Source organism: Varanus komodoensis, unplaced genomic scaffold (genome assembly GCF_004798865.1).
Source record: "Varanus komodoensis strain SLA01 unplaced genomic scaffold, ASM479886v1 scaffold17, whole genome shotgun sequence".
NCBI lineage: Eukaryota > Metazoa > Chordata > Lepidosauria > Squamata > Varanidae > Varanus > Varanus komodoensis.
The window spans coordinates 20,326,110-20,343,567 of NW_025335505.1; the positions used below are offsets into that span (position 1 = coordinate 20,326,110).

The 17,458-nt window shown below is 38.2% G+C and overlaps 1 protein-coding gene across 13 annotated transcripts in view; it reads left to right on the forward strand.

Annotated features, from left to right (window-relative positions):
* ATP9B (ATPase phospholipid transporting 9B (putative)) overlaps positions 1 to 17,458 on the forward strand; it is a 164,897-nt gene that overhangs the window by 117,990 nt on the left and 29,449 nt on the right. For 12 of the 13 annotated variants that reach the window (XM_044426477.1, XM_044426479.1, XM_044426478.1 and 9 more), the window contains 2 exons: positions 11,335 to 11,447; positions 14,617 to 14,865. In XM_044426477.1, the coding sequence (XP_044282412.1) occupies positions 11,335 to 11,447; positions 14,617 to 14,865 (362 nt within the window). The remainder of the gene's footprint in view (positions 1 to 11,334; positions 11,448 to 14,616; positions 14,866 to 17,458) is intronic. The other variant, XM_044426481.1, reaches the window with a different exon arrangement.

Sequence of the window (17,458 nt, forward strand, 5' to 3'; positions counted from 1 at the left end):
AGCCAGGTTGAACAACATCTTATATTTAAATAAGAAAATTTTAAAATTCATCAATTAAAATAACAAGCTAAAATTGCTGTGATGCCAACCATTGACAAGAAAAGACAAAGAATAGAATTAATAGCACCTCTATAATTTGAGGTCCAATCTACATATTCAACAAAATGAGGTGATACAATGGATTGCGCCATTCCTGATAATAGTTGGAATCACAGTTTTGAATATTCCACTTGGTTAAAATCTGCTTACAAATAGAAAACTAGTAGAAGAGATAAAAGACTCAGCTAGAACTTTTCTCTTACGTTTATCATTTAGAACAGAACTCCATAATTCTCCTCTAATGTGTATGTATGTAATAGTACTGTCCATTTTACTACCTCAGCATTCTACCTTGCCATTCTCACCTCACTGCTAGGCATGTAGAGCCAGTCTCATTTAGCCATAAACATTGAATAAAAACAATATATGTAAAGTTATTAAATCTTTTCCTTTCAGTGGTCTTGTGAGATACGTTTTTTGTTGTTAGTCGCAAAGTCGTGTCCGACCCATCGCAACCCCATGGACAACATTCCTCCAGGCCTTCCTGTCCTCCACCATCCCCCGGAGTCCATTTAAGCTCACACCAACTGCTTCAGTGATTCCATCTAGCCACCTCATCCTCTGCCGTCCCCTTCTTCTTTTGCCATCTGTTGTTCCCAGCATTAGGCTCTTCTCCAGGGAGTCCTTCCTTCTTATTAGGTGGCCGAAGTATTTGAGTTTCAGGACCGGAAGCCATGATCTTAGTTTTCTTAATGTTGAGTTTCAAGCCAACTTTTGCACTTTCCTCCTTCACCTGCATCAAGAGGCTCTTTAGTTCCTCTTCACTTTCTGCCATTAGAGTGGTGTCATCTGCATATCTGAGGTTGTTGATTTTTCTCCCGTAATTCCAACTGGTGATTCATCTAGGCCCGCCTTTCTCATGATGTGCTCTGCATATAGGTTAAATAGGCAGGGTGACAGTAAACAGCCTTGCCGAACTCCTTTCTCAGTTTGAACCAATCAGTGGTTCCGTGTCCAGTTCTCACTGTTGCTTCTTGACCAGCATATAGGTTTCTCAATAGACAAATAAGATGTCTGGTACTCCTATCTGTTTAAGAACTTGCCACAATTTGTTGTGATCCACACAATCAAAGGCTTTAGCATAGTCAATGAAGCAGAAGTAGATGTTTTTCTGCAGCTCCTTATCTTTCTCCATGATCCAGCGTATGTTGGCAATTTGATCTCTAGTTCCTCTCCCTCTTCGAAATCCTGCCTGTACTTCTGGTAGTTCTCAGTCCACATACTGCTGGAGCCTAGCTTGTAGGATTTTGAACATAACTTTGCTAGCATGTGAAATGAGTGCAATCGTGCGGTAGTTTGAACATTCTTTGGCATTGCCCTTCTTTGGGATCGGAATGTAAACTGACCTTTTCCAATCCTGCTGCCACTGTTGAGTTTTCCAAATTTGCTGGCATATTGAGTGTAGCACTTCTACTGCATTGTCCTTTAAGATTTTGAATAGCTCAGCTGGAATACTGTCACCTCCACTAGCTTTGTTGTTGCTCAGACTTCCTAAGACCCATTTGACTTACATTCCAGGATGTCTGGCTCGAGGTCAGTGACCACCCCATTGTGGTTATCAGGGATGTTAAGCTCTTTCTTGTATAGTTCTTCTGTGTAATCTTGCCACCTCTTCTTAATCTCCTCTGCCTCTCTTAGGTCCCTGCCATTTTGGTCCTTTATCATGCCCATCTTTGCATGAAACGTTCCCTTCATATCTCCAATGTTCTTGAAGAGATCTCTGGTCCTCCCTATTCTATTGTTTTCTTCTACTTCTTTGCACTGTTCATTTAAGAAGGCATTCTTACCTCTTCTAGCTATTCTCTAGAATTCTGCATTCAATTGGATGTATCTTTCTCTTTCTCCCTTGCCTTTCGCTTCCCTTCTTTCCTCAGCTATTTGTAAAGCTTCCTCACACAGCCATTTTTCTTTCTTGCATTACTTTTTCTTTGGGATGGTTTTAGTTGGTACCTCTTGTACAGTGTTGCGAACCTCCATCCATAGTTCTTCAGGCACTCTGTCTATCAGATCTAATTCCTTAAATCTATTTGTCACCTCTACTGTATATTCATCAGGGGTATGATTTAGGTCATACCTGAGTGGCCTAGTGCTTTTCCCTACTTTCTTCAATTTAAGCCTAAATTTTGCAACGAGAAACTCATGATCTGAGCCACAGTCAGCTCCTGGTCTAGTTTTTACTGACTGTATAGAGCTCCTCCATCTTTGGCTGCAGAGCACATAGTCAGTCTGATTTCTCTGTTGACCGTCTGGTGATGTCCATGTGTAGAGTCATCTCTTGGGTTGTTGGAAAAGATTGTTTGCTATGATCATCGTATTCTCTTGACAGAATTCTACCAGCCTGTGGCCTGCTTCATTTTGTACTCCAAGGCCAAACTTGCCTGTTATTCCGCTTATCTTTTGGCTTCCTACTTTAGCATTCCAATCCCCCATGGTCATAAGGACATCATTTTTTGGTGTTAATTCTAGAAGGTGTTGTAGGCCTTCCTAGAAACCCGTCAGCTTCAGCCTCTTCAGCACCAGTGGTTGGGGTCTATTGGACTATTGTGATGTTGAATGGTTTGCCTTGGATTCAAACTGAGATCATTCTGTCATTTTGGAGATTGTATCCCAGTACTGCTTTTCCTACTTTTTTATTGACTATGAAGGCTACTCCATTTCTTCTGAGGGATTCTTGCCCGCGGTAGTATACCTGATGGTCATCTGAATTAAATTCACCCATTCCTGTCCATTTTAGTTCACTGATTCCTAAGATGTCAATGTTCAGTCTTGTCATCTCTTGTTTGATCACATCCAGCTTGCCTTGATTCATGGATCTTACATTCCAGGTTCCTATGGAGTATAGATCTTTGCAGCATCGGACTCTCCTTTCACTGCCAGATACATCAGCAACTGAGTGTCCTTTCGGCTTTGACCCAGTCGCTTCATTCTTTCTGGCGCTACTAGTACTAGTCTTCTGCTCTTCCGCAGTAGCATATTGGACTCCTTTCAACCTGAGGGGCTCATCTTCCGGCGTCATATCTTTTTGCCTTTTGGTACTGTCCATGGGGTTTTCATGGCAAAGATACTGGAGTGGGTTGCCATTGCCTTCTGCAGTGGATCATGTTTTGTCAGAGCTCTCTGCTATGACCTGTCCATCTTGGGTGGCCCTGCATGGCATAGCTCATAGCTTCATTGAGCTACGCAAGCCCCTTCACCACGACAAGGCAGTGATCTATGAAGGAGTGAGATATGTTAACTCCCCCCCCAAAGATGATTGTTGAACATACGTGTAAATTTCACTTGTCTGTTCTTTTTGAGCACACAGTATTTGTACAAGATGCACGAGCTTCTCTTGTTCATCCCCTTACCGATTTACATTGATGAAAAATGTGACCTCAGTAATCTTCTTCAGCAGCTTGAACCACTTATTAAAAGGGCATTTCAAATGTCTTTGCCCTGCTTTATGAATGCATGAAAAGAAAGAAGAAATTCCACACAGATATATCTTCATTTAATTCATTTCCTCCTTACTTACAAGATCACAGCAAGTTCCAGACAACTTCATAAGTAATTATATGGGTATAGATTTTTTTAAATGTTTAAATATTACAGTATAATGGTGGAAATACTTTCAAGACTGGCAAAAAGAGCTGTAGTCTTTCAAAAAAGGTAAGAGGGCATTTAGAAGTCATCATTGAAAAAAATCAAGCTTAGTTTGTTATTTCATGAGGAGTATGTGGCTTAGCTTGCCTGCCAGTGATAGAAATATGCAAACATCCAACATCCATCTTGCAATTGTTACTTCAACTCTTGCATCTTGTCATTAAAACAGAAACTAAGGAGGAATTACTTGATGATAGAATCAGGTTTGAAATTTGGAGCATTTATTGTATTTCACCTGAAGCTTTATTCCTCCACATTCAAGTTGGTACAATTCAGAAAAACATGAAACTGCTGTAGAATTTGAGAGCAGGAGTGTCATTTCAATATTTAGCAAGATTTAATTATACTTATTCCTCCATCTATCCTGCTACCCTGGAAAAGGAACTTGCTGTCTATATACTGAATGAGGAGCTTCATTTCAACTGCTGTAAATATAGGGTTGTCAAATGCAAGGCCCAATGGGCTTTTCAAGGTGATGTGGGTTTCTTTGACAACCATACAAATTACTGAGCCCATCTTCAGAGCTGGGAAGGTAATGCCTTTCGGACAAGCAAAGGAACCGACTCAATATACTACCCATTCCACCATTTCCTTTCAATTAACAATACAGCTGGCATGACCTTTGGAAAGCATAAGAAAGCACTGTGTATCAGTATATGGACTATGCAGTTTTTGAAGACCTGTGTGGTAGAAAACTTAGAACTAAGAAATGAATTGTTAGAGACAAGTTGTGAAGGAGTAGCAGAATTAAAATGGCTAATAGTGGGGCTGGGACATTATTTAAAATTAGTCACTGGCCTTACCACTGGCTCCCTTTCCAAATTTGGGCTGTTGCCTTTATATAGATACTGACTTGTCCTCCAACCCATTCAGGTTTGATGCCTATGTGTTAAATCATTCTTTAAAATATAACAGCAATTAAGCCACTGCAAGCACAGGAAGAAAGATTCTATTTTCTTGTAACTCCTAGCAAAGTTTCGTATAACTGTGTAAGCACAGTTACCTTCTTTCATTGTGGCTTTATTAGGAACTTGATATTAGGTTAAATTAACATTGCATAATGTTTGATCAGAGATCTCTGCATTTTTTTAACTTCCCTAGTAGTCTGTGAATTTCATCTGTCGTCACCCATGAAATGATGCCTTCAGGACATTTTCTTTAGAAATTAATTTCCTCTTTGCCTGCCTTCTTCTGTGTTTAATGATACAATTTTAGTCAAAACTCTTTACTTCATTAAAGAGCATATAAAATTCTGTTTAGCAATTCCATACAAACTTTTGTTAAGATTCATTCCTGACATGGTAAAAGAATTGCAAGCATAGTTAAGAATATTCTTTTCAACAAGTTGACTGTTGGTACCCTCTTGGTGTCTTTGCAACCTCTGCTTTTTAAAGTATTTAAATCATATACCAGTACTTTAACATAAAGTAAGAAGAGATTTTTAGGGATATTATTGTATACCTATTTTAAAGTTATGAAAAAATAAAGTTTCAGTGCCTTGTTCCTCACAGTCTCAATGCAGGCACAGTTGGATTCTCCAACTGTTCAAAGCACCATTTAGGAGCCTGCAAGCTGATGCTTATAGCCCCTCCTCTATATAAAGGCCAGCCTCCATACAGATGCCTCAAGGGGCAGAAAAGGCTATTTAACAAGTGCGAAGGATGTGGCAGCAGTTTTACCACCGATGATAATTATGGCCTCTGACTTCTTTGTTTAGGAAGGAAGGTCTTATTTAATTTATATGCTCACCATCACAAATTTACTAAACAAGTATGTAAACAGTGTGCCTTCCATTTGTGCAGTTTTCTCCAAAAGTGGTCTATAACTGTGGCTTTTAAGACTCTGTACACTTTCCACAGCTGCACCCCCATGTTCTCAAAGTAGCTGAATGTTAGGGCTAGGCAGCGTTTCTAGTGGGAAACAGTATTTTAGAAATACAATTAATTGCTATTTCCACAAAGTAATGAAAGAATCATTAATATTGTAATAATCAATAATTTGAATTTATTTTATTTTGAGATAAATGTATTAATTTCTTAGCATTAGAAAGCAACCCAAATATTGTATTCATCTACAAATATGATAGCACAATGATTCTGGAAAAGCAAAGTATATATTCTATGCTATAGATGAGGCAGAAAAAGAAATCAACATAATAATGCACTCGTAGACAAACACCACTATGAAAAAAGCAACTGAGAAGACTTAAGGCCATAGTACATCATGCTGAACTTTTAAATTACATCAAGTAAAAGACAAGGTTTGATTTTTATCATAGATCAGCATGAGGCATTTGCTGAGCACTTGGAAGCAGTGAGTCCCAGTTTTCAAAGAGCTGGCATGTTGGAAAGTATGCATTAGTGTTCTAACAATAGCCTAGGGTCATTTGTTGGTTGCAAAATATCCTGAGATGTCTACTCACATCAATATTTATTTACACTTAGCAAATCTCCAATGGTGCTTGTATAATTGAGGCTTTGCTCTTACGTGTTCATCATGGATTGCAGGATCAGTGCTTTACTTTTTATTAAAACTAATGCCATTTTAGGCAGAATTAAGCTTAAATGTCTCATTCAGTGAAGGTGAAACTTCTGAGACTTTTTTTTTCTCAGCTCTTCTGTTTTCAGAGAGTTTAGCTAGTTTAGCTAGTAGATGTCAGCAATAATAAATAAATGGGACCTCCATAAAATATTTGAGTACCAAGTGCTAAATGTTAATGCAATGGGTATACATAGATGGAAAGGTCTACTCCTTGGGAAACAGGAAGACACTGGACTTGATGAACCTTTTGGTATGATCCATCGGGAAGATTTTAGGAATACCTTCAAATATGCACATCCAGTTTTTAGAGCAAAGAACTCTACTGAGAAAATACATTGTCCTAATGCTAAGAAAGAAAGACTCTGTTTCACTATTATGTGCCTATTCCAGTTCCTGTAGCAGCATTTTCGTGTATGTGAGCTCTGTGGCTTCAGACCTACAGCATCATTTATGTCCATGCTTCAGCCATAGGCACCTTTGCCTTGCCTCCTCAGTTCTCCTCACTGCACTTTGTATCTATCATGCTAATCTCTCATTAGTAAGTGCAGAGTACACAAAGATGGAAAAAGAGTTGTGTATATTTCATTAAAGTCTTTGAATGGCCAACTCTATAGTTATGCAGCTCATCCTCCCTTCTGCAGATACTCTCTTTAATATGAGTTGTTGACAGTGATACCCTCTGAAATTCAACTCATTTCTGATGATGAGTAAAATTTCCAGTATGTGCTAAGTTTGGTTCTAGTGACAATTGAAAGCTATTTATGCTTTGAACACTTCTTTATTTACCTGTATGTGTTTTAAAAATCTAAGTTTCACAGTTCATCAAAACAAGACCATTTCAATGATGGCCCCACAACATTATGGAATAGACACCCTGAACGTATCTGCAAGCAGTCAACCCTGGCGCTTCAGGAAGCTTTATAAAGAAACTTCATAGGCTTATACCCATTCATTAAAGTGGTACTGTGCACATAATTGGATGCAGCATCACAGTATGCCATGATTGATGTCTCACTTAAAGGAGCTGCAGAAGTCCTATTGATTTTTGTTGTTGTGGAATAAACTCTAAACCTGTACTTTAATTTTCTAAAAAAAAACTGTCCATGTGTGTAAAGGAGGAAAACATTACTTCTTCAAAGATATACACCAAACTAACTTGGTCTGGCAGTTGTATGATCATGGATGTTAATTGTCATGCATATTTTAAAAACCAACAGAAGGAGAAGTTGAGCATGAGGAATGTAATTGGAAAGAAATATTTTAATTCAGCAACATGAACATACCTCAGGAGCACAGAGGTGTCCATTTTCACATGCAAAGGCTGGGTGTTAACTGTCTAAGTAATATCTAATCTCTGAACAGTAATTATAGTGTATCCAAAGCTTTAGCTTCCTTTTTCCTAAGACTTGCTGTGTTTAACTGACATAGTGAGATAGGGCATGAGATCAAAAATAAGACTTCAGCCTACAAAAGGGAATATTTTCCATTCTCTGAAAGAAGCTTGAGTGACAGATTATGTTAGTAATCTTCAGCCATATTTGTATAGCAATACTTTTAAGAAATTGCACTGTTATTATCCTTTATCGTTCAATGCTAATACATTGGTACACTTAAAAATAGAAGGAGAAAAATAAAGGTAATTAATAACATGTCTTGGGGATTTGTTAAGTGGCAAAGCAATTTCACCATAGCTCAAGGAAGGGGATCATTCACCCTGTGCTGAGGCTTAAATAACATGGTATACTAACTTCCTTGACTGAATTAGCAGATGAACCTGTCCAGTGATGACTTCTGGCCTCTGTCTCTTCATGGCACCCTGCATCACCCACCCTTCAATTAATGCTTTCATGGAATCAAGGATGTTGCTGCTGATGGTGGTGAACATAATGTCACTCCTTGACTGACACCCTATAGTTTCTTACAGATTGGAAGTGATCTGTAAAAGTATACTATTTATGTTGATTCTGAAATTCAAGGTTTAGTGTCAATTATAGGCTAAATTTGTTGAAATGGGAAATGGTGATAGTTTCCAGTAACCTGTTTGAGATAGCACAGTATCTGCTATATTTGTTACATGATGTTTTTTCACAGTTTTACCAACGCGTTTTTCAAATTTTGTGAAGGGAAACACATTTTACATTTTTTGCTGTAATTTTTTAATTAATGCTACTACAGTATGATACCACTCTAATGGCAGAAAGTGAAGAGGAACTAAAGAGCCTCTTGAAGCGGGTGAAGGAGGAGAGCGCAAAAGTTGGCTTGAAACTCAACATTAAGAAAACTAAGATCATGGCATCCGGTCCTCTCACTTCCTGGCAAATAGATGGGGAAGAAATGGAGGTAGTGACAGATTTTATTTTCTTGGGCTCCAAGATCACCACAGATGGGGACTCAGCCAAGAAATTAAGACGATTGCTCCTGGGCAGGAAAGCTATGGCAAATCTAGACAGCATACTAAAAAGCAGAGACATCACCCTGCCAACCAAAGTGCATATAGTCAAGTCTATGGTTTTCCCAGTTGCAGTATATGGCTGTGAAAGCTGGACCATAAGGAAGGCTGAGCGCCAAAGAATTGAGGCCTTTGAATTGTGGTGCTGAAGGAAACTCCTGCGAGTCCCTTGGACTGCAAGGTGATCAAACCGGTCAGTCCTAGAGGAGATCAACCCTGACTGCTCTTTAGAAGGCCAGATCCTGAAGATGAAACTCAAATACTTTGACCACCTAATGAGAAGGAAGGACTCCCTGAAGAAGAGCCTAATGCTGGGAACAATAGATGGCAAAAGAAGAAGGGGACGGCAGAGGATGAGGTGGCTAGATGGAGTCACTGAAGCAGTTGGTGTGAGCTTAGGTGGACTCCGGCGGATGGTGGAGGACAGGAAGGCCTGGAGGAATGTTGTCCATGGGGTCACGATGGATCAGACACGACTGCGACTAACAACAACAACAAATACGGTCTTCAGGTGCTTTGATCAAACTAATACTCTGGGGGGACCATTGTCTTAAGTTTTGCTCACAACATGATCCCACTGGCAGAAAGTAAGCAGATAAGTTTTGCCAATTCTCACTCCTCTTTACGGCCTCTTAAGCTCCAAAAATGTGCTTCGGAAGGTTCATGGATCAGTTGACACAATGTGTGTGAGCAGGGGATGGGCATGGGAGGCTACAGAGAGAAGAGAAAATAGAGTGCGTTCCAGCTTGAATACTCTGGATACAATATTATGCCATCTTGAGTTCCTTAGATGAAAACTGGAATATAAATGTATTAAATAAATCAAAGTTAACTTTTATTTTTTTGAAAAAGTAAAATCATGAACTCTACAATAGAAGAAGAAAATAACATGTTCATATACTTCAAGGATGGGACTGTTCTTTGAGAGACTGACCAATTAATGCAAACATCTGAAAATGTTTATCTTCATACATGTATGTAGAGATGTGGTCATCCAAATTAAGATATGTTCTTCCTCTCGCTACTTTAGTTGCTTCAGTAAAGTGATGTAATCAGCTGTGAGTTCATTATTAAAAATGCATAATATAACCCAGTTCCACCCATTTTATGTATTGCAACAGAGGTACTTGGCAATCACTTGGCTTTTATGGAGGGATCAGGGTCCTACGCATACTTCCCATATTCCTATCCATCCCTCACCCTCCACTCAAGTTGAGGGTTGTCAGCGTGAAACTGACTGACTTAGATAGATTATAGTGATCTAAACAGATACAGTAAAGCATGTCTAAAAGGTAAAGGTTTCCCCTTGACATTAAGTCCAGTCATGCCTGACACTAGGGGGCGGTGTTCATCTCCATTTCCTAGCCAAGGGAGCCAGCGTTTGTCCGCAGACAGTCTCCGTGGTCATGTGGCCGGCATGACTAAACACTGAAGTGCACGGAACGCTGTTACCTGCCCACCGAAGTGGTACCTTTTTATCTACTTGCATTTGCATGCTTTCAAACTGCAAGGTTGGCAGGAGCTGGGACGGAGCAACGGGAACTCACCCCGTTGTGCAGACTCGAACCAGCAGCTTTCAGTCAACCAGCCCAGCAGCACAGCGATTTAAACCACTGCGCCACGTGCAGTCCCAAAGCATGTCTAGGACTCTTCTTATTCATAATCGCCTGGTAGTGCATGCACAGCAAGGGTGTCTGTGCATAAACTAGGCTGTTACAACTATGGATCTCTCTTGCAGCATAGGTTCAAATTTTGATTGGAATGGTATTTGAACAATAATTCAAATTGAGAGAAGTGTGAGAAAAAGTTGTGCAAGCACTGTAGAGCTGTACAGTACTGTACTTAACAAAGCTTGTGATACTGTTGCCTGGCTCATGGTAGGTTGTGTAAGCCACAATTTGTGCTAAGCAACATTTCCCTTATAGTAAGACATAACTTGTGTCATCTGAACCTGGGCAGCATGTTCTATTCAACGCAGAAACAAGTATGCTTATGTCATGGTGATTGTGAGAACTGGAACAGCAAGACATCTGTTTGTCTTTCTGTCCTATATGGACAAGTTAGATTTTCTCCAAGGTTTCAAGAACCTATGTTATATGGCTTAATCAGACTTTCTTTGGAGAAATTAGAGGGGACAGGAATTTTCATGTGTGTTCACACAGTTAAGGGATACTGGTTGTTACTACACCCCATAACTATTACCTGCAGTATCAGTGACAGTATTCTTAATACCACTTGCTGGAAATATGTTTGAAGGGTATTACTGCAGTCATGGCCTGCCTACTGACATGCTGTAGGTACCAGTTTCCTCCTGGGAACAGAAGGATTATATATTTGGAATTTGATCTGATCCATCATGGGATACAGTACAGTTTTCTGTTGTTCTTGCCATTGTAACCACATGCTGCATTATAATGGATAGTACTGCTTTCCAATCTTACTGAACAGCCTGAGTTCAGTTTCTGTTGCATTACAGGTTTTTCTGTATTCAACTCAGCTATTATAGGGAAAATAATAGCTGGAGCTTTTACAATGAAATATCTACAGAACCATAAAAAGTTACAGTCAAATATTCAATTTTTATGTTAATCTGTATGTTACAGGTACACTGACCCAGAATGAGATGATATTTAAGCGCCTCCACTTAGGCACTGTGTCATATGGAACAGACACAATGGATGAAATTCAAAATCATATCATCAATTCCTACTCCCAGGTAATTAGTGTTTATAGTTTCCCTTAATATCATCATAATTCTTTTATTTGAGCCCATTAAAAGAGCTTTTAGAGTACTATGAAATGATAATAATGCTTGATTACTTTGAATTATGATTACATGTTCAAAGTTCAAAGTTATGTGGAATTATCCACATAAAGAAATTGATTTGTTTTGGTTGGCCAAGTTTCATCTTAATAAAATGGTCAGTATTGTGATGTTAGAACTACAATTGTTTCTTCAGACATCATGGCAATCTTGCAGCACCAATGGCAAGAGTCTTCTGCTTGTCTCATCAGGAAGATGGTAGAGAGGCTCTTGTAACACAGCTGCTCTTGGCTCTTTTCAGTCCAAACCAAACTACCATTAATCTTAAGGTAGGCATGGGAAACTTAACCTCCAGAAGTTTTGACCTACCACTTCCATCATTCCTCATCATTGGAATACTGGCTAGGGTTGGTGGGAGTTGTAGGCCATAACATATGGAGGGCAACAAGTTGCCCATACTTACATCACTCTTATTTAAATATAGAGCAGTCTTGCCCTTGGAATCTAGCATTTTGCTGGCATGAAGATGTCCAGTAAATCATGCAGTTTTCTACCTGCCCAACCTAAACCTCTGCTGCTCAGTTTGGGGAGAGTCAGAAATGGAGCAGCAAAAGCTCAGTTGGCCTCATGTTATTAGATGCTTTTGCTAACAGCTCCCGTAGCTGTCCACTCATGGATAAAAGATGAGGACATGGCAGAGGAGATTTCCCTGAGTGAAAGTGTGTATCATATGGCTAATGGACTATGCTCTGGAGGGAATGTATCATCATCGTGCTTTTACTTCCTGTGCTACACCAGCTGGACAAGCTTCAACCACTTTCCTAAAATCTACTTTGTAAAGGGCACCTGGTAAATAGTGCCATGGCCTGGCTCTAGTAAATTCTGTTTATTTTACCATGTTTCTTATAAAGCACCTGTAGATAAAACATTGCCTAGTTTACAAAACTGTGCATGAATAGTAACTCTTGGCATTATAAATTAATGGGTTGTGGTATGTGGTGTATTTCTCACTTGCAAGTGCAGCAAGACATATATACATTCAGATTCATGAATATAGCCCAGATTACATTTTTTGTATTGGGGCATATGTTATGAAGTTATCTTTCATAAGATAGACATGTAATAAAACATGGTAGGCATGTCATGAGTGGAGACAGCTGGAGTCGGGGGTCAGACTAGATGACCTGGGAGGCCCCTTCTGACTCGCTCTGTTTCTATGTTTCTGTAAAACATCTCATATTCATGCCAGCTTAATGAAAATTGGGATCTGTCTGATATGTGTTGGCACATCTTTGTATTTCCTGAAAAGACTAAGTACAGAGGCCAATTTTATTTACAATATACATTCCTATTGTCTTTCACAAAGGGTAAACTTTGAAATGAGGGATGGAGGTCAGAATGGAGGAATTTAGCATATTTTAAACTTTTTAAGTCTTTTTTAATCCAGTGTAGATTCTTGCATTGGGAGGAATTCTTCCATTAGGACAACCTCTTTTTTAATATCTGAAGACTCTATTAGCAAATTCTCATCTGCCATACTTTCTGAGTTTGAAAATTAAATATCTTTCTGTAGGAAAAGAGCTAGCTTTTTAATAGTTGGTTTCAAAAGTATGTATTGAGCATTCTTCTGTTTAAGCAATCATTATTAAAGCAGCCAGTTATACAGTGGTTTTGTGTGGCATTGATTTTCCCCCTTGTTTGTGTTCAGTTTTATTATTAAGATGACAATAGTCGAGTTGGTCCACTCTAATGCAACACACAAATCTATTATAACCTGATTATATTTCCCCACTGGAAGCATTTTGTGATAGAGGGCATAATCTTTAATGGAATTTGTGTGAAATTAAATTATACAAGCATCAATAAACATAACATAATTCAGAAGAAGTAAATCAGCTTAATTTATTTGTGGCTATAATAGTATCAGGGTTAACAGAATGCAAATGCAAAGGTTTAAAGCAGTAGCTGAAAAACAATGCCAGATGATCAGAAAGTTAAACCCTTTATTAGGCTACACTGTAATTTGATGGGCAGAATATTCACGGTTCAGTGGATCAGTACATGGAGTCAGAAAGAAACATTTGCTTGCCAAACAGGGTTTCAGTGGTCTTACCCTGTAGAAACAAAAAGTTAGCATGATAATACTGGTGAGGTAAGTGGAATTGTCTTGCAATACTAGCCAAAGATATCTGTTTCCAAGAAATAAGGACATTAACATGCATTGTCCTGCCTTTTAACAGACAGATTTGTGGCTGCTGCAAGAGCAATTTTCCCTATCTGGGCACATTACTGTGTCGTTAGGAACAATAACATCTAGCAGCCTGTACTCTCAAGGCGCAATCCATAGTCCATCAAAGGGAAGGGAATATTTCTCGTTGATTTGAATGGGTGAGGATCCCCTCTGCTTCTGTGATGTTGCACTTCCTAATGTTTACTTTTAAGGGACATGTTGAAAGCCAGTTATCTGTACGTATCTATTATGCTTGTCTATACACCACAAGCAACTTTTGGAGCTTGTGATGTACAGATATACGACTGAACCCTTGAAAAATTACATTTCAGCTTGCTTTCCTACCGTTTGCCACAGGAAAAGCAAATGGCAATTTACTCTAAAGAAGCAATTCAGAAATACCCTGAAATCTTTATGTTATAAAAAGTGCATAGGAGAACATGGTTTCCATACTTGCACATCTGATGATATTCACAGAATTGTGAAAGAGTGGTGTCCAATTTTTTCTTCCTTACTCCCTATTCCTTTTCCACATATAAAGAAATATGGGACTTGATATTCTGTATAATTCACACTACGAGAGAGAGAGAGGAAAGAATGAATGTGCTTAATATACAATTTTATATATATATATATAGTCTATAATCATATAGTATATAGTATGTATTAATTATAATATAATACATAAATGCACACTTAGTGAAGCTTAATAAATAGGACCTGAATGTATTTTATGATTGAGAAAGGACTAGAGAAATTTCTTAAAACTAAGGGAATAACCTAATAATTCAAGCATTCCAGGCAAGAAGCCACAGAGTAAACGTTTACCTGTAATTGTTATGAGTTGATTTTTTCTTTTATATATGTGAATACTATATTTTTATTTCAAAGATGCATTCCCAATCTAGTGGAAACAATGTCAGCTCAACACCTTCCAGAAAGATGCAGTCTTCTGCCCCTAAGGTCCGCAAAACTGTCAGCAGTCGAATACATGAGGCAGTAAAGGCTATTGCATTGTGTCACAATGTTACACCTGTGTATGAATCCCGAACAGGAGTGACTGGAGAAACAGAATATGCAGAAGTAGATCAGGATTTCAGTGATGAAAACAGAACTTATCAAGCGTCTAGCCCTGATGAGGTAGGTCTGCCATAATGATATTTATATTTTCACCCAGTTGTGATCACTTAATTTTCCATTTGCTGAAGGAATTGTAGCAAATTATTACACTTAGAACTTAGTGAATCAGTACTACAAGAGAACACTGGTTATACACTATTGCAACAATTCTTTGCCTATCAAAAGTAGATATGTAGTTTCAAATGTTAGGATTCAAGTACAATCAGTATCTTTATAATCTGTATAATTTTTTGGTTTTTAAAAGGAAATGCATTTCCTAAATAGTTGGTGGAAGATGTGATAACCTTTCCGTTATTTTCAAGGGATTGGATTCATCTGAAGGAAGGAATGTGTGAATAGTATGTGTAGCACCTGAAGAATTATTGTTTTGGAGCAACAGCTATAGCAAGCAAACATATTGGTCACATTTGGGAATCCTATTATATAACTCAGTGATGATTTGTAGGACTCCTTGATTCACAAAGAAAAATAATTGATTTTTTTTTCTTTTAAAATAGCATGCCAAGATTTTAGATATATAGAAAAGTTTTGTTTCACCTGGTTTTATTTTGTACTTTGGGCATGGGTAACAAGCCCTGTGCAGTGGAAGAACTGAGACTTTGTTCAAAGTACTGAGGAGGCCAATTTTAGATGTTTCTGTGTCCTACTTCCAACTGAAGTACACAAGCATGCAGAGCTTTTTTGGGCAGCAAATGCCCAGGAAGGCACGACAGATGAATTCTCTCCCAGCCTTCCTTTTAGAGGACGATTTCCTGGACTGAGGTAGTCTGATGTCATTTATTTGGCAGCTGGCATCATAGTAATTTGTCCATATTATTAAAAAGTTGCTGTTCATCAGTTTAATTCTCCAGGTAAGTTATATTATTTGTTGCATTTTACTGGTTTTAATTTTGAAAGCCATTTGAGTTAACTAAATTAAAAAGTGGAATATTCTGAAGTGGGATGTGGGACATGGGCAGCAAACCATGATGGAGTTTGCTCTACCATAATCCTCCACTTGGGTATACAAAGGAGAAGGATCCATGGAGCGATCCTGGTTGCTGAGTTTGCCCAGGAAACTGCACAGGGCATCTCCAGTCAGCACTTGGGCAAGGTCCCTGCTTTCTTTGCACTAAATTTTGAATTCAGTAAATGTTGCCTGTTTATAACCCAGCTTTGTGTGTGACATCTCAGCTTGCCTTTTGTAGAAATAAGGGGAAAAGTGTACAAGAGGAATCAAATCGTAGAGATACACGATGATCAAAAAGTATTTTTAATGTTGGTAAAGAAGTATTCCGGCAAAATCTGAGACAATCCTGAGTGATTCCTAGCTTTCCTTTGTAATTCTTAAAATTAGTCTCCTAAATTTATTGTAAAATGGAGACTACCTAAGGGTTAAAGAAAGATTAAGCTGTGAAAATATTTAAATAATCTTTAAAAAAGTTGTATGACTGAAAGAAGCCTAGAACTGAAAAGACCAGAAGGCCTTGATCATAATTTTTAAGAGCTCTATTGATGCAATACTTGCAATTCACTGGAGCCTAAGGAAAATAATGTAAATGGTTCATTATTTAGCGTATTGAACTTATTTGCAGTTAGGTTGACGGATGATGCCAGTGTTTCCCAATCACACAAGTACCATTTGAAAAGCATTTTTATTGAATAAAGTGCTGTGAATATTGCACCCTGGAGCTTTATTTAGGAAAATAGCTCAATTGATGTTTTCTTTTTAACCTCTTTGTTGACCCATCAAAACATATTTGGTTAATAAACAATAGTGGTATCATTTGACAGACTGGTTTTATGCATTCAGCTTCTTTAACAATGTGATATATTCTGATAAACTAGTCATTCATCTTTTGATATATGATAACATATACTAACATTCTTAATATGCTTGCTAAGCCTCACACTGCACAAAATGTTCAGAGCAACATGGTATGTTTTTTTCATTGCTAGCATCTAAAACTCTTTCTGAATTATAAGGAAACGATTGAACAATAAATGAATAGACATGGAGACTTTAATTTCAAATATGTACAATGTGCATGATGATCAAAATTTCTACACTAGCACACTTTAAAGAACTTAAGACCAATGGGAACCTTCATTATAATGCATGTAGCTACTGTAGCTTCAGATAAGTAACTTATTCTGTATTCATAGCATGAGCTCTACTTATGCCAAGCTCATTGTTTCTTATGATAAGTGATCAATATTTCATTTTCTCTGAAAGAATGGAAAGTTTCATTTGTCTGTTCCTCATGCCCTTTGCAGCATAACAAGGAAAGAGGACATGTTGAGGACTTCACTGATAAAACCAGCTGTGCTTATTATGCTGTCTTATCATATACATATGGTATGTCCAGGTAAATCACTGAAAGCTGGTGCTAAACTAATGTAATGAACAGTCATAAAAGGATAAAAACTAAGTAGGCGGAGCAATAAGTTCAAAGGTCGCAAGTTCAAGTAATTCAAAGGTTTGCTATGAACAGGAACCTTGAAGACCTTTGCCCCTCTTTGGTAAAAGAAGATGAATTAATCACATTTCTTAATGATTAACAGACTAGCTCTTTATTGGTTACACTTTTATGTATACATAATCAAAAACATC